The sequence below is a fragment of the Bubalus kerabau genome, chromosome 9 (assembly GCF_029407905.1).
Source record: "Bubalus kerabau isolate K-KA32 ecotype Philippines breed swamp buffalo chromosome 9, PCC_UOA_SB_1v2, whole genome shotgun sequence".
NCBI classification, from domain to species: domain Eukaryota; kingdom Metazoa; phylum Chordata; class Mammalia; order Artiodactyla; family Bovidae; genus Bubalus; species Bubalus kerabau.
In genome coordinates, this window is record NC_073632.1 from 77,299,264 (window position 1) to 77,322,886 (window position 23,623).

A 23,623-nucleotide genomic window follows, 5' to 3' on the forward strand; every position below is an offset into this window, starting at 1 on the left:
TTTATTAATGTGTCCAGTACACATCCTGTGGGAGAAACCACAATGAAGAGGAACTCAGTGGGGTGGCTAGAATGTGGGCTTAAATGGCATCTTAACAGAAGAACAATAAGTTTGTAGAGAAGTGACAAGACAAAGGAAAAGGGTTCTAAGCTTTCATGGGTGGCAGACTGTGAGGAAGTGAATGTGTGGGGTGGGAACTCCAGTGGAGAAAGGTTTGTTTGCACAGGTCCACTTTGGCAGTAGGAATTCCCCACGAGAGAGGATTTTTGGTAGTCCTCATTTTTCACAAGTGTCTGCTTTTGTTCAGACAAGGGAAGCTTGGGGCAAGTTTCTTTATGCAGCTATGGATTCTCTTTGTCTCTACTCAAAGTATGCCTTATGCCCAAGTGGCGTATTTCTGGGGGGCATATTCTGATCCCCTATATCTTTTATTTTACTTGATTTTCAATCAGATACTTAAATGGATTTACCTTGTGTGGGGCTTTATTCTAATCATCTTACAAATGTTAATTCTTTTAATCTTAACAACTCTTATGAGACAGGGGTGATTATCATTACCCCCATTGTTCAGTAGGGACACTGAGACACAGAGAGGCTAAATAATTTGTTAGTAAGTGATAGAGCCAGGACTCAAATCCAAGCAATCTGGCTCCAGATTCCATGTTCTGTTTTTAAATTGTTATTATTATTTATTATAGTGTATGTGTGATATGCGATACACATAAGGAACAATATTTGGTACAGAATAAATGCTCAATTAAGAAATGTTCACTATCATTATCACTGTTATGAAATAGTCTCCAAAAGTATTCCTTTTACTGGTTATATAATTTTCTGTTGCATCATAATTTATTTTACTGTTCTCTTGTTGTTAGGCTTTTTTAAAAAATTGAGGTACAATTGATATATAACATTATATTTTTTTCTGGTGTTCAGTGTAATGATTTGGTATTTGTATATATTGCAAAACGATCACCATAATAAGCATAGTTAACATCCATCAGCACACAAAGTTACAAATTTTTTTTTCTTGTGATGAGAATGTGTAAGATTTACTCTTTTAGTAGCCTTCAGATATGTAAGACACTATTGTTAACTATAGGCACTATGCTGTATATTACATCTTCAGCGCTTATTTTTTTAAGAAGTGAAAGTTTGCACCTTTTGACCTCCTTCAGCTGTCTTGCCACTGTCACCAGATCCTCTGTTCTTAGTCACTTTGCTCGTCTGTTACACTGTAAATTAACAAGGGGACTCCTAACCAGCTTGTGGAAGCACCTTCCTGCCTAAGCTGAAGCCCAGCTCTAGTCGAGATCATAGCTTCCTTGTTTCACCAAATGCTTTGCAACATGGAACCCAGAGATGTCACCCACTTTCTCTTAGTTCTCTTGCTTTTTCTGTTTTGCCCTCACACAGAGGCCTTTTCTTATTGGTGTTTCATGGTGTCAGGTTTTGTCACCCTCTCCCTCTCCTTTCTGCAGTTGTCTGAATATTTCCTCTTGTTCACTGAAGGCTTCGTTCCCTCTCTTGCTGTAACTCTGTGAGCACAGCCATCCAGCCATCCTGGCTCAAAGTGAGCTGTGGAGTCAGTCAGAGCTGACTGCCGCCCCCACCTCCCAACTTTTCCCCAATGCAGCCTTAGCAGTGATCAGCTGAGTGACTTTAACCAAAATATCTAATTCCTTACTTAATTTCCTTATTTGTAGAATGAACATAATTGTAACTATTCTCAAAACAAGATAACATATGTGAAGTGCTTTGGTATAGTGTTTGGCACATGTACAATGTTAAATAAGATGGTAGCTATTATCATTAGTAAAAAATAATAATAATTATCCCTACTACTGCCATTACAACTACTACTTGTCTTGAGATTCCTTGCTTTCTTTGACAGTGGCCTCCAATATTTCATTCCAGCAGTTTATAAGCATAGCGAAATCTTTGACTCTTCATCTGCCAGAACTACTCTGAGACCTTAAATCAGGTAGGGCTGTTCATTACAACTTCCCAGACTCCTCGCTTCAGCCCATGGTGTCCTGGTGTTCTGGTCTCCGGCTGAAGTCTCTTGACTTAACCGTGGTTCTCTCTTTTTTGCTCACTGTGCTCCAGCTACACGGCTTCGTTTCAGTGGGAAAGGAATTGAATAAATGCAAAACATAAAAAAAAAAACCCAGATGAAATGGTATTACTTAGGATTACAAAAGTATCTTTATTATTCATTTTGCTGTTCTCTTATATAGCAAAGTTTCCTTGTGTTTAAAATACACGTTAAAAACTTGTTCCTCTGACAATTTGCTTCTTTAGCTGAGGTGAATTATATTATTCAGGGAGCATTTTTAGCTGATTTTTGAAGGATATCTGATGTATTTGCTATGTGCTTTTCTATTTAGTGATTGAAGGAATGTCTGTGTTACTATGAGGAATCGAACAATTTCTTAAAATATTCATAAACTTCTCTTCTGGAATATGAGTTAACATAAATGAAAAATGACATGTGGTTTTCAACACTAGCAAAAGCTTTTCTGATCTCAAGAATAATATTTCTAAAACTATTACCCAGTACTCTGGCTAAGCAATAGATTATACTATTAGGAATATAAAATCAATACTAAGAAGTATCAAAAATGCCAAATGAAGGTGCCATTTTCCCCCGTTATTTCCATCCTTGTAGAGAATATACTGTTGAAAAAAACACATTAATAGAAATGAAATGTGCTTTGTGACAAGTATTATTTAAGCCAGTATTGTGAATAGATACCCATCAAGGTCCAGTGAATAATGAGAACTGTTGAGTCAAAATTTGATGTTACTGAAGCCAAAAATTTTGTTTCTTTAGAATCAATTGAACATAATGATATATGAATAAAATAATATGTAACAATGAATATAGAGAGTTAATGAACCATACAAATGCCTACTGTTTTGATTTCTGTTAACAAATCCCTGCATTTCTTGTAGTTTTTCCTTGTAGCTCTTATATTTTTTGATAATTCTTAGCATTAATTCTTTCTCTTTATTGGGCTAAAATCTGTCCCCTGAGACTGTAAGCTCCATGAAAGCAGGGACATGCTTGCTGTCTTCAGGACATTATGTATCTGACAAATGTGGGAGCTGCTCAGTAACTAACTGAACAAGTAAATTTTACCTTTTACACCTTCATGCCATTTCTGTTTTGAAGGCTGGTTTGAACATGTTGCTAATCTGCCATCTGAAGTTCTTCTATGTGGTAATTCTTCAAATACTTGAAGACTTAGAAAATATGCCCTCATCTCTAGTCTCTTTAGTCAAATTTTGGGAGTTTAGTAAGTTTGTCCATCATGGAATATATTAAACCCTAAGACATTGCCAATGTTTGACTATTTTTGAGCAATAAAAATAATGAGTTTTATAATATTCAGTTTAATGCTTTAATTTTAAGTATTTATTATTGTTTTATTAAAAAATTTTTAGTTCTATTTAAAACAGTTGAGAATATGTCAGAAGAGAGAGGATCAAAGCTGTTATGTGATAGGGTAGTTGAGAAAAGATACACCTGTTTGTAATTTATATGACGGCTTTCCTGGTGGCTCAGTGGTAAAGAATCCGCCTGCAGTGCAGGAGAGCTGGGTTCGATCCCTGGGTTGAGAAGATCCCCTGGAGGAGGAAATGGCAACCCCTCCAGTATTCTTGCCTGGAGAATCCCATGGACAGAGGAACCTGGCGGGCTACAGTCTATGCGGTCGCAAAACTGTTGGACATAGTGACTAAACAACAAAAGCAATTTATAGGAACTAAAAGATGATAAGTTAATTATAACAGTACAGGCACCCTTCATTTTATTGCTCTTCATTTTATTGTGTTTCACGTGCTCTGGCCTTGTTTTTGTTTGCTTTACAAATTGAAGGTCGGTGGTGACCTTGTGTAGAGCAAGTCTATCAGTGACACTTTTCCAACGTTTGCTCACTTAGTGTCTGTAGGTCACATTTTGATAATTCTCTCAATATTTCAAACTTTTCATTATTATATTTGTTATAGTAACCTGTGGTCAGTGACCTTCAGGGTGCGATGAACCACACCCATACAAGGCAGCCAACTGAATAAATGTGTGTGTTCTGACTACTCACTGGCCGTTTCCCCATCTCTCACTCACTCTTTGGGCCTCCCTGTTCCTTGAACAGAGTAATATTCAAATTAAGCCAGTTAATAATCCTACAGTGGCCTCTAAGAGTTCAAGTGAAAGGAAGAGTTAATCAATATGGCAGATTTCATTCTTATTTAAGTAATTGTCACAGCCTCCCCAATCTTCAGCAGCCACCACCCTGATCAGTCAACAGCCATCAACTTCATAGCAAGACCCTTCACCAGCAAAGAAATTACTACTCACTGAGGGCTCAGATGGCGGTTACCCGTTTTTAGCAATGAAGTGAAATCCAAGTGAAATCGCTCAGTCGTCCAACTCTTTGCGACCCCATGGACAGTAGCCTGCACCAGGCTCCTCCATCCATGGGATTTTCTAGGCAAGAGTACTGGAGTGGGTATCAGTTCAGTTCAGTCGCTCAGTCATGTCCAACTCTTTGCGACCCCATGAATCAGCACACCAGGCCTCCCTGTCCATCCCCAACTCCTGGAGTTCACTCAAACTCATGTCCATTGAGTCGGTGATGCCATCCAGCCATCTCATCCTCTGTCGTCCCCTCTCCTCCTGCCCCCAATCCCTCCGAGCATCAGGTATACGTCCCTTCAAATTGGTGTGACTCTATCATGATATTTGCTTTATTTTGGTGGTTTGGAACTGAACTGTCGGAATCTCCAAGGCACACCCGTGATTGTTATAAATACAGTTTTCTTTAAGACATGTGTGTGCTGGACCGCCGTCTTTTGTTTAGGCTGCCCAGCATCTAAACTCTTCCTGCACTGTCATGTCACATACCTTCTTTCATAGGTTTTGCTTTGTTGGTTCTACATCATCTTGCTTTGGCCCAGACTTTGAGTCAGAAGCTAGCAACTTGAGCAAAAAAAAGTACTGTGCAGAATCCATTCTGGGGATAGGTGGAGTCGTCACTGTCAAAGACAGGTGGCAGGGTTCTCGCCCTTTGTGTCTGTGTGTGTGTGTGTGTGTGTGTGTGCACATGTGTGTGCGGGCTTCAGTAATGCCAGCTGGGAGAGGTTGTGGTGTCTCTGGACTATAACAGGGGACATCTTGGCTTCCTGGCCTTCCAGCCTGGAACTTTAGTCCTCCCAGTGTTATTATTATAAATTCCTTTCCTGCTTAACTCAGCCAAAACTGTTATCTGTTGGTTTCAGCTAAGAATTAAAGTTTTCTTGGTATTTTAATGATCTATTGCTTAACCTTTTTTATCACCGTAGAAGAGACGGGAAAAATCATATGGTGGCAGTGAGTTGCAGTGAAGGGTTTTTAGGACATGCCTCAGATTTACAAAGTGTGATCAAAACATCATATGTAGCACACAATAGCATTTGGTAGATATTAGACAAAATAACAAAGTAAGATTTTGAAAATGCAGTGAAATAGTATTTTGAACTATTGAATTTTTATCTGTGTGTTTCTTCTTCCCTATCTTTTATGCCTAGCCTCCCTCTAAGCAGTGGCACTTAATGTGTTCAGAAGAGAGAATACAGCAGAAACAATAGAGAAAGGACTTTGAGGTTTCAGCAACTAAGCATAATGGTGTTTTTTCCTGCCCCAAGATTTTCTCGTTTGGATGAAGAAGAGAGTTAGAAGCCAAACTAGAGTGTGAATTCTTGTCCCTCCATCATCCTATGAATGAAACAACAAAGTCACACACGGCTGAGAGCAGGAGTGACCTGTGCTTTGTTTCTGAGACGTGTCCACAGATGCAGCAAAGCCAGAATTCCCTGTGCCCTCAGGGTGGAGGTGAAGCTAGGATGATGCTGTGTGATAGATGGTTGTACAGTATTCTTATCCATTCCGCCTTGGCCTCGGGGAATTCTGCTTTTTGTTTGTGTTCAAGAGTAGCGTAAGGGTGGAAAGGGCCCTCAGACAGCTCCACTGAGTTTATGAGTTTATGAGCAATAGAGTGAAATCTCGTGTACCCAAGAATAGTTACAGAAAATAACTATATATGGGGACAAGGAAGGCTCCAGCTTAAAAAACCAAGCCTGGGGACTTGCCTGGTTGTCCAGTGGTTAAGACGCCGTGCTCTCAGTGCAGAAGGCCGGGATTCCATCCCTGGTTAGGGAACTAGATCTCTCATGCCATAACCAAGAATTTGCATGCTGTAACCAAAGATTCCACGTGCTCCAATGAAGACTGACTATCCTGCAGGCTGCAACTAAGACCTGGCACAGCTAATAAATAAAATATTAAAAAAACCCCAAGCCTGGTACATGTCCCCCTGCTCTAAACACTCTGACACCCCGTTTAGCTGTCTTCTCTTCAACTAATACAGCCCCAGGGAAAGAGAGGAGCACTTTGAGTCTCCCAAGCCTCAGTTTCTCCTGCCAGGAAGACATGTATTTTCCAGCTGAAATATAGCTGAGTAAAGAAAGTCACTATCGTACATAAATTTCCCTTGCTTAAAACACTCAAAATTTTCTACCATTCTGAGAATACAATCTGAAGGTCTTATTTACCATGCTTTATAAGGCCCCTGACCGCTTCTCTAAACCTATTTCTTACCTCTTCCCCAAGCCTCCCACCCTGCTCCAGTTATCTACCCTTTTTATTGTTCTTCGATGTACTCACCACTCTTCACTCTGAAAGTTGTTCCTTCTGCTGTGAGTTCCTTTGTCCCAGAAACACACATGATTCTCTTCTCCAGGTGGCTTCTTGAATGTCTCACCTTCAGAACTGCATTTCCAGACCACCTTCTCTGAAATAGCAACCTCTTTTCTTCCACATCACTTTGTATACCCCTGAAAGTGAAAGTGAAGTCTCTCAGTCATGTCCAACTCCTTGCGGCCCCGTGGACTGTAGCCCGCCAGGCTCCTCCGTCCATAGGATTCTCCAGGCAAGAATACTGGAGTGGGTTGCCATTTCCTTCTTTATTTTTCTTTGTATCACTTATTGATTCCTTATGCTGCGTGTTTGTCTGTGGCGCTCTCTGTCTCTCTGCTCCATGAGGGTAGAGGGTTTATTTTATCCATTGTATTCCCAGCACCCAGAACAGTACCTGGTGTATCTTTTATTTTTAAGGACACTTTTCCTTGAATCATTAGGTCATCTTTCATTAAATTCATGGTTTTAACTGTTAGAAAAATTAGGACATATTTAACATTGATAAGATTTAGCTGAACTGAAAAAGGACCATTTTTCACTGAATATTTAGATTGAATGTGGTCTTCGTTGAGATTCAAAGGTATATTCTGTGTCCTATGTTTTACCAGTTTCCATTAAAAAAAATTACTTTTGGCTGTGCTGGGTCTTCCTTGCTGTGTGCGGGCTTTCTCTAGTTGGGGTGAGTCTAGTTGCAGTGGACAGGCTTCTCTTTGTGATGGCTTCTTGTTGCAAAGCACAGGCTCTAGGCATGCGAGCTCAGAAGTTGTGGTGCACAGGCTTAGTTGCTCCTTGGCATGTGGGATTTTCCCAGACCAGTGATCGAACCCATATCCCCTGCATTGGCAGGCAGATTCTTAACCACTGGGCCAGCAGGGAAGTCCTACGGTTTCCTTTTTTTTTTTTAATGGACATTATTGGTGGGATTATTTCTACTGAAGGGACCCTGTGCAGGTTTTTTGATCATTGATTTTCAAACTTTTTTTTTTTGGTATATGTTGGAGTTCTTTTAAAAAAAAAAAAAAGAGAAATGGTACTTGGGAGCTCAACGTATAGAAGAAGGGAACTTCTCTGACTGAAACCAATGTGCATGGGTATGGTGGGAGATGGCAGAATCCCCTGCCTTCCTCTTCCCCTTGAAGTTGTAGAGGCAGTTTCTGTGCCCTTCCCTGTCCCCTCAGTTCAAGCTGAGGTTTCAGCCAGCTTGAAGCATGACCACGGTAGAAGTTAGGGCACCTTGATTTCACTTCCTTCTCTACTGCTCACAGGGAGTGGGACTTTGAGCATCAGGTTCTTATGTTTCAGTTTTCTTATCTTTAAAATTGACTTATGCATTAGCCCTGATTTTAAGATAAAAAGACCAAATGAGAAGTTGTTTACTGAAGGTCTTTGAAAGGGATGGATTTTTCACATGTCGGGCAAAGTAATCTCCCCTCTCACTTATGCACTCTACGATGATGCTTGTGCACGTGTAGCGATCTTATATTGCTCATGTATTGTCAGTTTGTTACCATGCTTATTTTTAAACTTTTTATTCAAAAGTAATGCATGCTCATTATAATCATTCATACAGTTAAAAAGGTATAAAGAAAACATTACTATTCTCTCCTACGTCTATTCAATCTCAACTTCCATGCTAAAGTATTCTATACTAGTCTGTGCTAATAAAAATATAAATATATAGAATTTATTTTCTTTGTCTTCTTAAATATTTTATTTAAAAATTGTTTTATTGAGGTATAGTTGATTTACAGTGTTGTATTAATTTCTGCTATATAGCAAAGTGATTGTTCTGCACATATTTTCTTTTCCATTGTGGTTTATCGCAGGATATTGAATATAGTTCCCTGTGCTATACAGTAGGTCCTTGTTTCTTCATCTGTCTTTTAAATCATGGAATCATGTTTCAGATCTAGTAACCATGCAATTTGCCTTTTTTTTTTGCTTAATAGGTGCCACTGATGTCTTTTCAGGTTAATATATGTAACTTGAATTCATTCTTTTGATTATAGCAGTTTTTAGTATGCATGCATGCATGCTTAGTCACTCAGTTGTGTCTAACTCTTTGTGATCCATGGGACTGTAGCCCACTTAGGCTCCTCTGTCCATGGGATTCTCCAGGCAAGAATACTGGAGTGTGGGTTGTCATGGCCTCCTCCAGGGGATCTTCCTGACCCAGGGATCAAACTGGCATCTCCTGTTGTCTCCTGCATTGGCAGGGAATTCTTTACCACTTTACCACCTGGGAGGGCCAATAGCAACCATTTCTTTATTGTTGAAGGTTGTTTTCAGCATGTGATAATTCAAGCAGTGTTAAATATCTTTTATATAAAATCTTACGTATTGGTACTTTTGTTTATTTTTGTGTGTTTTCCTAATATTGGAATTGCTGTCAAAATGCTTGTGCAGCTTAAATTTTAGTAGTTACTGCCCAGATTATCTTTGTGGTTGTGGTAGCTCTCACTCTCCAACAGCCATTAGTTCTTCAAGTGACTTCCCTACTTCTCTCACCTTTTTTTCAGGGAACTCCATTTACACACATATTAGGCAACCTAAGTTGCCTCACGTCTCACTGGTGAACTATTCTTTTGTTGTTGTTGCTGTTGTTGTTATTTCTTTTTTTTTCCTCTGTTTTATTTTGGGTGGTTTTTATTGTTATGTCTCCCAAGTTCACTGTTGTTGTTGTTGTTCTGTAGTGTCTCATCTGTTTTTCTCAGACCTTGCATTTTTTATCTCTAAAAGTTTAATGTGGTTTTTTTTTATCACTAGCACGTTTCAACTTTTTAAACATAAAGAATACAATTAGAATAACTGCTTTGAAGCCCTTACCTGCTCATTCTGACATCTATGTTAGTTCTAAGTGGCTTTTGACTAATTGATTTATTTCTTCTTTGTGGGTCATATTTTCCTGTTTGTTACATGCCTGTTTGTCCGATATCAGGCACTTGTGGGGTGCTGGATGGTTTTGTCTTTCTATAATTATACTTGGGCTCTGTGCTGGGGGACAACTAAATTACTTTGATACAGGTTTTTCCTCTTGGGTTTTGCTTCTAATATTTGTTAGGAGGGACTAGAATAGTACCAGGCCAGAGCTCATTTTCAGAGAAGGTGATGGCACCCCACTCCAGTACTCTTGCCTGGAAAATCCCATGGACAGCATAGCCTGGTGGGCTGCAGTCCATGGGGTCTCGAAGAGTTGGACACGACTGAGCGACGTCACTGTCAATTTTCACTTTCATGCATTGGAGAAGGAAATGGCAACCCACTCCAGTGTTCTTGCCTGGAGAATCCCAGGGACGGGGGAGCCTGGTGGGCTGCCGTCTTTGGCGTCACGCAGAGTCGGACATGACTGAAGTGACTTAGCAGCAGAGCTCATTTTTCCTTTCTACTGAGGCAAAATCCTTATTTTTCCCAGTGTCCCATGCATCTTGAGGCTTTCCAGTCTGGCTGATGGGAACAGACACAATTCCTGACCTTGGGTGAGAGCTGGGAGTGTTCTCTCTAATCCTTTCAAATGTGTTTTTCAGCTTCAGGTCATTTGCTCAGGGACCCATGCTGGTCACTTCTCCGCTGAATCCACTCGGGGGAGCCCTTGCAGATCTCTGGAGTTTTCTCTCTGCAGCCCTCATTTCTCTGGCACTCTGTCCCATGAGTTCCAGATGCGTTGGTCTTTCTATTCTTGGCTTTTTTTTTCTGAACCTAGTGTGATGACTGGGCTCCATCTGGGTTTATCTTCCTTGAATAGGGGCCTTGACACCCAGGGATGTAAGCTGGTTAATCAAAGGGCTCACCTTGTTTTTTTCTCATCTCTTAAGGGATCACTCATCTTCACTGCCAGGTGTACAGCGTCTTACAAACCATTGTTTCATATATTTTGTCCTTGTTTTTCCTGGTCATTTCAGATGGGAGGGTAAATCAGATTCCTGTTATTCTATGTTGGTTGGAAGCAGAGGTTTTGGATATGAAGAGTTACAGATAAATGTTCATTATATATATATGGGTGTCACTGGGATATTGCATGAAATCAGCATCATAAAGTCAGTTATTTTATTTATTAAATATTTCCTTTTCCAATTGTTGCTTTTGTGTGCTTACCCAAAGTTTTTTTTTTTTGAATTCTGTTTTTAAATCTTTAGTTGGAGGGTAATTGCTTTACAAAGTTGTGTTGATTTCTGCCATATGCCAAACTTTGACATTATTGCAGATATAACCATCATAATGTATTTGGCATCATACACGTTGTAGTTTTTCCTCTCTTAAAAATAATATCTCAAGCCAGTATATTGCCTTTGTTGTAGAATAATTTATTTTTTGAGTTGCCATTTTTATGATTAAAGACAGCCACGGTAGCATTTTTTGTTTACATTTTAATTTTATTGGAGTATAGTTGATTTACATTATTGTAAATCAATTAGTTTCAGGTGTACAGCAGAGTGATTAAGTTCAGTTCAGTTCAGTCGCTCAGTCATGTCCGATTCTTTGCGACCCCATGAATCACAGCATGCCAGGCCTCCCTGTCCATCACAAACTCCCGGAATTCACTCAGACTCGTGTCCATCGAGTCAGTGATGCCATCCAGCCATCTCATCCTCTGTCATCCCCTTCTCTTCCTGCCCCCAATCCCTCCCAGCATCAGAGTCTTTTTCCACTGAGTCAGCTCTTCGCATGAGGTGGCCAAAGTACTGGAGTTTCAGCTTCAGCATCATTTCCTCCAAAGAAATCCCAGGGCTGATCTCCTTCAGAATGGACTGGTCGGATCTCCTTGCAGTCCAAGGGACTCTCAAGAGTCTTCTCCAACACCACAGTTCAAAAGCATCAATTCTTCAGCGCTCAGCTTTCTTCATAGTCCAACTCGCACATCCATACATGACCACAGGAAAAACCATAGCCTTGACTAGACGGACCTTTGTTGGCAAAGTAATGTCTTTGCTTTTGAATATGCTATCTAGGTTGGTCATAACTTTCCTTCCAAGGAGTAAGCGTCTTTTAATTTCATGGCTGCAATCACCATCTGCAGTGATTTTGGAGCCCCAAAAAATAAAGTCTGACACTGTTTCCACTGTTTCCCCATCTATTTCCCATGAAGTGATGGGACCGGATGCCATGATCTTCGTTTTCTGAACGTTGAGCTTTAAGCCAACTTTTTCACTCACCACTTTCACTTTCATTAAGAGGCTTTTTAGTTCCTCTTCACTTTCTGCCATAAGGGTGGTGTCATCTGCATATCTGAGGTTATTGATATTTCTCCCTGCAATCTTGATTCCAGTTTGTGTTTCTTTCAGCCCAGGGTTTCTCATGATGTACTCTGCATAGAAGTTAAATAAGCAGGATGACAATATACAGCCTTGATGTACTCCTTTTCCTGTTTGGAACCAGTCTGTTGTTCCATGTCCAATCTAACTGTTGCTTCCTGACCTGCATACAGATTTCTCAAGAGGCTGATTCAGTTATACATATATTTATTCCTTTTTAGATTCTTTTCTCATATAAGGTATCATATAGTAGCATTTTTAAGCTTCTTTTTATTTTCTTCAGATGCTGCAAAAAGGACGTTTCAAGAAAAAGGTATCTTGGCAGGAGAAAGCAGAACTTTTAAGCCTCATTTGACCTTCATGAAATTGTCCAGGTTACCATGGCTCCGGAAGAAGGTGAGTGAACATTTTATTATCAGCCTTGTTTTACCACCCACAGCATGAGTGACATTCGTAGTGGTTTTCAACATCCCTGTCACTATTGCTCCTGGGATTCCAGTTGGATTTGGTTCCAACTCCCAAGGATGCTGAGTTGGCTCATGAGGCTCCATGGAGGCCATTACTGCTATCTCCTCCTTTGTCTCTGTGGCTCTTAGCTGCACACTGACCATTACTTACTGCTGCTTCATCTGTTGCTACATCTTGCTTCATCCCTTGAAAAGCCTTGGGGGGTGGAGCCAGAGTTGGGTTTTGCTGCGTTGTTTTCTTCTGATTGTTTACAGCCTGCTGCCTTCAGAGCTTCCTCCACTGGCCTGCATACACTGGTGCTGCTCCCTGTAGCTGGGTTCTTCAAGGTGGGACATGCTCTGCTCCCCTCCCCACTTTTATGTAGCTCTTTCCAAGTTTCTACAAAGCCACTGCTCTTTCAGCAGTTGTCTCTACTGAGGGCATGGAGCAGGTGTTGCAGGGACTGGGCAAGAGGGTAACAGAAGGGCCGCCCTCCCTAGCTCAGTATTTGAAAGTCCTTCTCCCTGGGAATGGTCAGCAGTGACACAAGCCAGGGGACATGTCTTTTGACTTCCCCTATCTCAGGGCGACTTGCTGCCTTCCTAAGCCATTGCCTCCTTCTTCCTCAGAGGCTGGAGGGACTTTGAACTTTTATCTGGAGTCACAAGCAGTTCTCCTGGAATCCTAAGGGCACCCTTCCTTGTTTCTCCCATTTCAGCCTAGGGAGGTTGTCATGCGAATTAAGGCATCTGCTGAGCTGCTCTGATGTACCAGAGTTTTGGAGATGGGCATGCAGATTAGTATTCGCTCCTGCTCTCCATAACCCTTTGCTGCAGTTCACACTTGATTTGCAGCTCTATAAATGAAGGTCATGTTTATTAGTAAGTAGATCTTTTTTCTAAATTTGAGAATTTGTATTTAATGTCTGTGCTCAGAAAGTCTTTTTGGTCCTGTAAAACATGTGTTTGGGTGGTTGGCCATCCTGTGCTTATTAGTTTACTACAAACTTTTGTAAAAATCACCCTATCCCCCATTATCTTGCATGTTTTTTTTTTTTTTCCTGTGCTCAAATTAAATAATAACTGTATTAGATACCATTCCAGAATATTTAGGAAGAAATAATTTGTGTATATCATAGATTTTGGAATTAGGAATGATGAAAACTGACAAAACTTGTAGACTGACAGTTTACTCTTTTACTCGTTATCTTTCTTATCTTGCTTTCACGTGGATTGTCCTCTTCCCAGTGGTTTCAAACTTAATCCCAGAATGACAAATCAGTGGTGAAGGTAATACCCAAATTTCAAAATGTTTCTATCTTTATTAACTTTGAAATGAGAGCACCCAAGAATGTTTATCAAAGGGATGCTTAAATTAATTCTAGAATTTATATTTCAACATTTCAGACTGCATGCATTTTAAGTGATTTCTTGACAGATGATTTCACGGAGTCTGCTCCTTTTACTCTATAGAAAGGGGATCTGAGACTCAGAGGTTAAGTGGCTGAAATGAGATCACACTGTTCTCAGTTGCAGAGCCCCATCCAGAATCTATTTTCTTCTCTAATTCTCTTCTGGGTTTTCATTCTGGGTCCACTCATTTACAAGGGTGAGACCTTTGATAAAGTCAGTAATGGAATGTATTACCAACATTCAGTTTACTTAAGGTTGATAATGAAATAAAAGGGGCAGGGTAGAGGGATATTGAATAATTTTTTTTTCACTCATATTAAGAAGTTTGTGTCATTTCAAGTACTTATATTTTAAAAGTTATTTTAATTATAAAAGTGTTAGATGAATATATGCTCACTGAAAAAAATCTATCTACATACAGACCTACAGAGTGAAAGATAAATTTTTTCCCCTCATCACCAATCTCTCACTCCCTTCCTCCCTATTAATATCATTTCTCTTTTAGGTACCATTACTAGTATATCCTTCTGGCCTTTTCTTATTCCCTGCAAACGAAACTCTCCTTCAAATAAAGAACTCTCCTTCAAACTTCCTGATATGGAACTTCCTCTGCTCCAGTATGGTATTCTGGTTCTCAAACTAGAGAATTAAGTTTTCTAATTGAGATTCTGGGAAACATAAGACTTTTTTTTTTTTTCTTTTTTTGACAGTTATATGTTTTTCTAACACCAGGAGGCATTTACATATATATGTTAGTTGTCCATATTCTTAGTTTCATGAAATTCTAGTGGACTATATCTCATAAGGGAGTAGTAAAAGTAGTATGCTTTTTTTTTTGACTGGGCTGTGCAGCTTGTGGGATCTTAGTTCCCTGACCAGGGATTGAACCCATACCCTCAGCAGTGAAAAAATGGAGTCTTATGCACTGGACTGCCAGGGAATTCCCTTGAAAGTAGTTTTGTATATCTTCAAGCTCTTTTGATTATCACTATGTTTTCAAAGGGCTTACCTGGTGGCTCAGAGGTTAAAGTGTCTGCCTGCAATACAGGAGACCAGGGTTCGATCCCTGGGTCGGGAACATTGCCTGGAGAAGGAAGTGGCAACCCACTCCAGTATTCTTGCCTGGAGAATCCCATGGAGGGAGGAGCCTGGTAGGCTGCAGTCCATGGGGTCTCAAATAGTAGTTTTTAAATCAAATGAATGAAGCCTCAGAAAAGCTTCTTTAAATTATTTTGTCTCTGAAACAGCTAAAATTCAACTTGTTTGTATCATTTCTTCAGAGTATGTTTGTTTCTCATGGTTAGACTCTATTTGTTTAGGTCAGTGCTTTTTATAATGCTTTATTTTGGGTTTATTTTTCACACTGAGTGACTTTGTGTTGGTATTTTTGTGATCTGACATTGCAGAAACTGGTTTGTTAGAAGTGTGTGCTAACACTTGGTGGCAGAAGAAGACCAGTTTCAAATCAAATATGTATCTTAAGGCAGATCCAGATTCTTCAAGAAATAAATGCAATCTTTTCATGAATAGAACAGTTCTGTTTAATCATAAATTATTTTTTGGACTTCTTGGATATTTTTCCTGCGTTATAACTCTTTCAAATTACTAATATAGCACTTAAACTATCAAAGCTATTTGTTATTAATTGGCCCTTTCTTACAGCAGTTTTTCACAAAGTCAGACAATGAGACAACTTTAGAATGAAAGAAATCATCTTCTTTCAATGAAATTGTTTGCTCCCTTTTTCACTTGGACTGATTTGCTTTGAGTGTAGAGTTTGATATGCACATAGCTAAGGACAGAGTGGTAGTTAATGGACCATATGATGATGAGGTTGGGGAAAGCAGGGAAGATCCCCTGGAGAAGGGCATGGCAACCCACTCCAGTATTCTTGCCTGGGAAATCCCATGGACAGAGGAAGCTGGTGGACTACAATCCATCAGGTCACAAAAGTTGCACATGACTCTGAATGCACGCAACAGAAGAGGGCCTGCCAGGTTGCACTGCCGCTGTCTTCTTTTCTGAAAGAAGGCACTTTAGGTGCCCTTGGTAAGAGCAGGCTTTAATTATTCCAGACAAAAACTGGTCTTAGAAATATCCTAAGTTAAACCAAGTCTGATTCACAAGATGGCAGAGTAGAAGGACGTGAGCTCATCTTCTCCTGTGAGAACTCCAAAATTGCAACTAACTGCTGAACATTCATCGACAGGAGAATGACTGATCACTTGGATCACAGCCTTGTCTAACTCAATAAAACTATGAGCCATGCCATGTAGAGCCACCCAAGATGGACAGCTCATGGTGGAAGGTACTGACAAAATGTGGTCCACTGGGGAAGGGAATGGCAAACCACTTTAGTATTCTTGCCTTGAGAACCCTGTGAACAGTATGAAAAGGCAAAATAAATATGACATTGAAAGATGAACTCCCCAGGTCAGTACGGCCAATATGCTCCTGGAGAAGAGTGGAGAAATAGTTCCAGGAAGAGTGAAGAGGCTGAGGCAAAGCGAAAATAGCACTCAGTTTTGGATGTGACTGGTAATGGAAGTAAAGTCCAATACTGTAAAGAACAATATTGCATAGGAACCTGGAATGTTAGGTCCTTGAATCAAGGTAAATTGGAAGTGGTCAAACAGGAGATGGCAAGAGTGAACATCTACATTTTAGGAATCAGTGAACTAAAATGGACTGGAATCGGTGAATTTAATTCAGATGACCATTATATGTACTACTGTGGGCAAGACTGTCTTCAAAGAAATGGAATAGCCCTCATAGCCAACAAAAGAGTCCAAAATGCAGTACTTGGGTGCAGTCTCAAAAATGACAGAATGATCTCTGTTTCCAAGGCAAACCATTTAATATCACAAAAATCCAAGGCTGTGCACCAACCACTAATACTGGAGAAGCTGAAGTTGAATGGTTCTATGACAACCTACAAGATCTTCTAGAACTAACACCAAAAAAAGATGTCCTTTTCATCATAGGGGACTGAAATGCAAAAGTAGGAAGTCAAGAGATGATACCTGGAGTAACAGCCAAGTTTGGCCTTGGAGTACAAAATGAAGCAGGGCAAAAGCTAACAGAGTTTTGCCAAGAGAATGCACTGGTCATAGTAAACACCCTCTTCCAAAAACACGAGATAACTCTACACGTAGACATAACCAAATGGTCAACAGTGAAATCAGATTGATTATATTCTTTGCAGCCAAAGGTGGAGAAGCTCTATACAGTCAGTAAAAACAAGACCAGGAGCTGACTATGGCTCAGATCATGAACTCCTTATTGCCAAATTCAGACTGAAATTGAAGAAAGTGGGGAAGACCACTAGACCATTCAGGTATGACTTAAATCAAATGCCTTATGATTATACAGTGGAAGTGACAAATAGATTGAAGGGATTAGATGTGATACATAGAGTGCCTGAAGAACTATGGATAGAAGTTCGTAACATTGTACAGGAGGTGGTGATCAAAACCATCCCCAAAGAGAAGAAATGCAAAAAGGCAAAATGGTTGTCTGAGGAGGCCTTACAAATAGCTGAAAAAAGAATAGAAGTAAAAGGCAAAGGAGAAAAGTAAAGATATATTCATCTGAATGTAGAGTTCCAAAGAATAGCAAGGAGAAATAAGAAAGCCTTCCTCAGTGATCAATGAAAAGAAATAGAGGAAAAGAATAAAATGGGAAAGACTAGAGATCTCTTCCAGAAAATTAGAGATGCCAAGAGATTATTTCTTGCAAAGATGGGCACATTAAAGGACAGAAATAGTATGGACCTAAAAGAAGCAGAAGATATTAAGAAGAGGTGGCAAGAATACACAGAAGAACTGTAAAAAAAAGATCTTCATGACTCAGATAACCACGATGGTGTGATCACTCACCTAGAGCCAGACATCCTGGAATGTGAAGTCAAGTGGGCCTTAGGAAGCATCACTACAGACAAAGCTATTGGAGATGATGGAATTCCAGCTGAGCTCTTTCAAGTCCTAAGAGATGATGCTGTGAAAATGCTGCATTCAATATGCCAGCAAATTTGGAAAACTCAGCAGTGGGCACAGGACTGGAAAAGGTCAGTTTTCATTCCGATCCCAAAGAAAGGCAATGCCAAAAATGTTCAAACTACCACATAACTGCACTTATTTCACACGCTAGCAAGGTAATGCTCAAAATTCTCCAAGCCAGGCTTCAACAGTATGTGAACCATGAACTTTCAGAAGTTCAGGTGGAATTAGAAAAGGCAGAGGAACTAGAGGTCAAATTGATAACATCTGTTGGATCATAGAAAAAGCAAGAGAGTTCCAGAAAACATCTACTTCTGCTTTATTGACTACGTTAAAACCTTTGACTGTGTGGATCACAGCAAACTGTGGAATTTCTTAAAGAGATGGGAATACCAGACCACCTGACCTGCCTCCTGAGTAATCTGTATGTGGGTCAAGAAGCAACAGTTAGAACTGGACATGGAACAACAGACTGGTTCCAAATTGGGAAAGGAGTATGCCAAGGCTGTATATTGTCACCATGCTTATTTAACTTATATGCAGAGTACCTGATGTGAAATGCTGGACTGGATGAAGTACAAGCTGGAATTAAGATTTCCAGGAGAAATATCAGTAACCTCAGATATGCAGATGACACCACCCTTATGGCAGAAAGTGAAGAGGAACTGAAGAGCCTCTTGATGAAAGTGAAAGAAGATAGTGAAAAAGCTGGCTTAAAACTCAACATTCATAAAAGGAAGATCATGGCATCCAGTCCCATCCCTTCATGGCAAATAGATGGGGAAACAATGGAAACAGTGAGAGACTTTATTTTCTTGGGCTCCAGAATCACAGCAGATGGTGACTGCAACTATGAAATTAAAAGACCCTTACTCCTTGGAAGAAAAACTATGACCAACTTAGCATATTCAAAAGCAGAGACATTACTTTGCCAACAAAGGTCCATCTAGTCTAAGCTATGGTTTTTCCAGTGGTCATGTATGCATGTGAGAGTTGGATCATAAGGAAAGCTGAGGGCTGAAGAAATGATGCTTTTGAACTGTGGTGTTGGAGAAGACTCTTGGGAGTCCCTTGAACTGCAAGGAGATCCAACCAGCCCATCCTAAAGGAAATCAGTCCTAAATATTCATTAGAAGGATTAATACTGAAGCCGAAGCTCTGATACTTTGATTACCTGATGCGAAGTACTGACTCATTAGAAAAGACCCTGATGTGAGAAAGATTGAAGGCAGGAGAGAAGGGGACGACAGAGGATGAGATGGTTGGATTGCATCACTGACTCGATGGACGTGAGTTTGAGTCAGCTCTGGGAGTGGATGTTGGACAGGAAAGCCTGGTTTGCTGTAGTCCTTGAGGTTGCAAAGAGTTGGACAGGACTGAGCAACTGAACTGAACTGAACTGACGTTAAAGCAGATTGTTTCAGTAACCTGTTCCTGAATCTCCCAATGCCTAACAACTTAAAATTTTTAGTTGTTTTTGAGTCTCTTTTCATATTATCAAGTGCACTTAGTTCTGTGGCTATAATATGGAATTCTCTTTGGATTTTTCTTAGTTAAAAATCAATAAATGAAAACACAACACAGTTTCTCTTTTTGTTTTAATTTTTTTTAAGCTAAAAATGTGGTGCAATCTACTGTGAGATGGAATTGTAATTTCTCCTGAGAGTCTAGGTGCCATTAGTCAACTGTGTCATCTCTTGTGTGTCAGAGCACTATATATAGCAACTGACTTCACTTTTGTTTCTAAGGCATTTTTCAGCTTCTTGCTGTTCTGTTGTCTGTGTCTGTGTTTTGAGATAAACCTAAGTATGCCTTTTAATTGTTTAAAAATTGGAAATGCTGTCTTCAAAGGTAGACTCACTAAATGTTCATTTGTAACCTTTCAGTAATTTATACATCTTTGAACATTGAAATATATAGGAAATAATAAGCAGAAAGCAAAATTATTTTTAAGGAAGAAATCTGGGATTTGATTCATGTCAAAATACCAAAATGGCTCCTGGTTGACCTTTATTCTGTTAAGAGATTTTGAAAAATTTGAAAACTCTAGAAGAAAATGACCAAGTCAACCTAATATTATTAAATCTGTGCAGAGTGGAATGGAGATTTGAAGTAAGTGTTTTCATTGACATTTCCTGAAAGTTTTCTCTCAGGACATCTCTCAGGATTTTATGTGAGGTAAGGATTCTGTGATCAAGTGCATGTTAGCAGTGATGGGTTAAAGTTAATCTGAGTCTTTATTTCAGGATTTCTTAGGATCTCCGAAATGTGAATGTTTACTGTGAATCTTAAGAGCTTCCAACAACAAAAGTTTAATTTTTTGCCTCTGGGTCATCTGTGGCTCTGTTCCACATTGTCTTTATTCACGACCTTGGTTTAGCAGCTTACATCTAGGACTTCACTGGCCTTTGACTGAAGGAAGAGAGAGATGGTGATAAACAGCTGAAAGTTTCTGCTAAGAAGTGATGCACGTCATTCCTGGTCATGTCTTATTGGCCAAAGAAGGTCACATGGTCCTTTCCGGGTTCAACAGAGCAGGATATATAACCCACTTGCAGCAAATGACACCACAAGAAGGGCAGTGAATATTTTGAACATTATACATCCTACCTGAGCATTGTTTCCTAAATGTACTTGATAAGCGTGGCCTCTTTTTCATCTCCCATGTTGTAGCACATCGTTTAGGCAACGCTGGTCTTGATCATTCAGACTTAAATGATACCTTTTCTTCAAACATACAGATTCACTGGCCAGTTTACTTACTTTCAAGCATTTGTATCCCAAGGCAAGATTCTGATTTAAATGCCGTTAAAAAAAACAGAGTTTTAGAGCTAGGATTAAAAGATGCAATAATGAAGTATTTGAGGTAATTAGAGTTGCATGGGTTTGCCTTCAGTTCAGTCCAGTCACTCAGTCGTGTCCCTGTGTCCTCTTTGTGACCCCATGAACCGCAGCACATCCAGCCTCCCTGTCCATCACTTAATCCCGGAGTTCACCCAAACCCATGTCCATTGAGTCGGTGATGCCATCCAACTATCTAACCCTCTGTCGTCCCCTTCTCCTCCTGCCCTCAATCTTTCCCAGCATCATGATCTTTTCAAATGAGTCATGCAGAAGTATAACTAGTTTTGGAGAAGGCAATGACACCCCACTCCAGTGTTCTTGCCTGGAAAATCCCATGGACAGAGGAACCTGGTGGGCTGCCATCTCTGGGGTCGCACAGAGTCGGACATGACTGAAGCGACTTAGCAGCAGCAGCAGCAAACTAGTTTACACTGGAATTTTATTTCCAATCCTAAATATGAAAGGATTTACTTTGACCATTTATTAGAACCATATTCTGCCAAGAAAAGGTACCTCAAAAACAGAATAATACTAAATTACTCAATTCTTCCAACTGATAAGCCCTATAAATTAAAGATGAATAATATTGTTGTTTTCTCTTTGCAAGGGCAAAAATTCACATTATCTGTAGTTAAAGACTTAAGACATCTAGCTCGTATCACCTATAGCAACATATTATATATTTATTATTTATTTTATTTTTGGTTGCACTGGGCCTTCCTTTCACAGGCTTTCTCTAGGTGCGGAAAGCAGGGCTACTGTTTAGTTAGAGTGTGCAGGCTTCTCATTGCATTGGCTTCTCTTGTCGCAGAACACGGGCTCTTAGTTCATGGGCTTCAGTAGTTGCAGCATGTAGTCTCAGTAGTTTTTGTGCAAAGGCTTAGTTGCTCTGTGGCATGTGGAATCTTCCTGGACCAGGGATCGAAACCATGGCCCCCCTGTATTGGCAGGCAGATTTCCATCCACTGTACCACCAGGGAAGTCCAACGTTTTTAATTGTTAGTAAACTCTATGACACCATTTTGGAGACCCATCTTTAAGGCCTTTTAAGTACATCTGTGTCTTTACATTGACCTCAAGCTGATGGCCAGTGTGTGAAGGTACTTTTCTTCCTTCCTTGGCTACAGCCTTCTCTACAGCTGAATTTGATTCTGATTTGTTACATAACTTTATTTAGAGCAGAACATTTCATTCAGAGTGGTTTCACTTTTGTCTCCAGCACAGCTGTGGGATGTTAATCAGCCATTACCTGGGAGAATGTTCTGTGACCTTCTCTAGTGGTCCTGGACCTTTAGCAGCATCCCTCCTCCCCCACCTTCATACTCCATCCTGTTTTCATGACTTGGTCCCTTTGGATTCCATCTTGCTCCTTGTCCTCCCTGACCTATCCTGATAATCAGAGAATCGTAAATAGGACCTTGTGCTCTTGATTTCCAGTGCAGATATGGGGGCAGTAGTCTCCTGGTAATTAGCTGACTGGATATGAAAATCATGTGAAACATATTTCCTAACAGATTATAACTTTCTATCAGGTATACCCCTACAGGCATGTGCTTAAATTGTACACAATGGGGATGAGGTCTACGTGCAGGTAATGGTGTCAGGTTTGGCTGGTCTAGGTTTCCTGGGTGATGAACATACTGGGTAGAGCAGAAAAGCAAGCGGAATATGCCAGTGTTTATGATCTTTGGCAAACTATCATCCTATCTATCAGCAAACTATCAGCCAGGCTCCCCTGTCCATCACCAACTCCCGGAGCTTACTCAAACTCATGTCCATAAGTTGGTGAAGCCATCCAACCATCTCATCCTCTGTCGTCCCCTTCTCCTCCTGCCTTCAATCTTTCCCAGCATCAGGGTCTTTTCCAGTGAGTCAGTTCTTCCCATCGGGTGGCCAAAGTATTGGAGTTTCAGCTTCAGCATCAGTCCTTCCAATGAATATTCAGGACTGATTTCCTTTAGGAGGGACTGGTTGGATCTCCTTATAGTCCAAGGGACTCTCAAGAGTCTTCTCCAACACCACAGTTCAAAAGCATCAATTCTTTGATGCTCAGTTTTCTTTATAGTCCAATTCTCACATCCGTACATGACTTCTAGAAAAACCATAGCTTTGGCTAGATGGACCTTTGTTGGAAAACTAATGTCTCTGCTTTTTAATATGCTATCTAGGTTTGTCATAGCTTTTCTTCCAAGGAGCAAGCATCTTTTAATTTCATGGCTGCAGTCACCATCTGCAATGATTTTGGAGCCCCCAAAAATAAAGTCTCTCACTGTTTCCATTGTTTCCCCATCTATTTGCCATGAAGGGATGGGACCAGATGCCATGATCTTAGTTTTCTGAATGTTGACTTGTAAGCCAAGTGATGTTTATCAGTTCAGTTCATTTCAGTTCAGTCACTTAGTCGTGTCTGACTCTTTGTGACCCCATGGACTGCAGCATGCCAGGCCTCCCTGTCCAACACCAATTTCCGGAGTTTACCAAAACTCATGTCCATTGAGTCTGTGTTGCCATCCAAACATCTCACCCTCTTGTCCCCTTCTCCTCCCGCCTTCAATCTTACTGAGCATCAGTGATGTCTATGGATGCATGTAAAAGATTTTGCCAGTGTATATATAATCCCTGCTACATTGTCTAAGTTTTCAGTTCTCATTTAGGTTGGATCTGAGGCTATAGTTTGGTCTAAAATTCTGTCTGTGGATAATCCAATCAATTTATATGAATGATTCCGTACTTCCGATCTCTAGGCTATAAAAGCAGAACACATTCAACCACAATATAAGTATGTTGCAGTATATAGGCCAGTGTTACAGGACAAGTTAAAATTATTCATTAGGATTTTTCATGAACTTATTTCTGAATGAGCTTTTGCAGAACAGCTTCACTGTCATTTTTCGTCGTTAAGATCCTGAGAATTTCTTGCACCAGTGACTTGCT

At 40.2% G+C, this 23,623-nt stretch overlaps 1 protein-coding gene across 6 annotated transcripts in view; it reads left to right on the forward strand.

Moving 5' to 3' along the window:
- The window catches only part of AKAP7 (A-kinase anchoring protein 7), a 125,474-nt gene that overhangs the window by 34,419 nt on the left and 67,432 nt on the right, over positions 1-23,623 (forward strand). For all 6 annotated transcript variants that reach the window (XM_055535640.1, XM_055535639.1, XM_055535635.1 and 3 more), the window contains exon 6: positions 12,272-12,384. In XM_055535640.1, the coding sequence (XP_055391615.1) occupies positions 12,272-12,384 (113 nt within the window). The remainder of the gene's footprint in view (positions 1-12,271; positions 12,385-23,623) is intronic.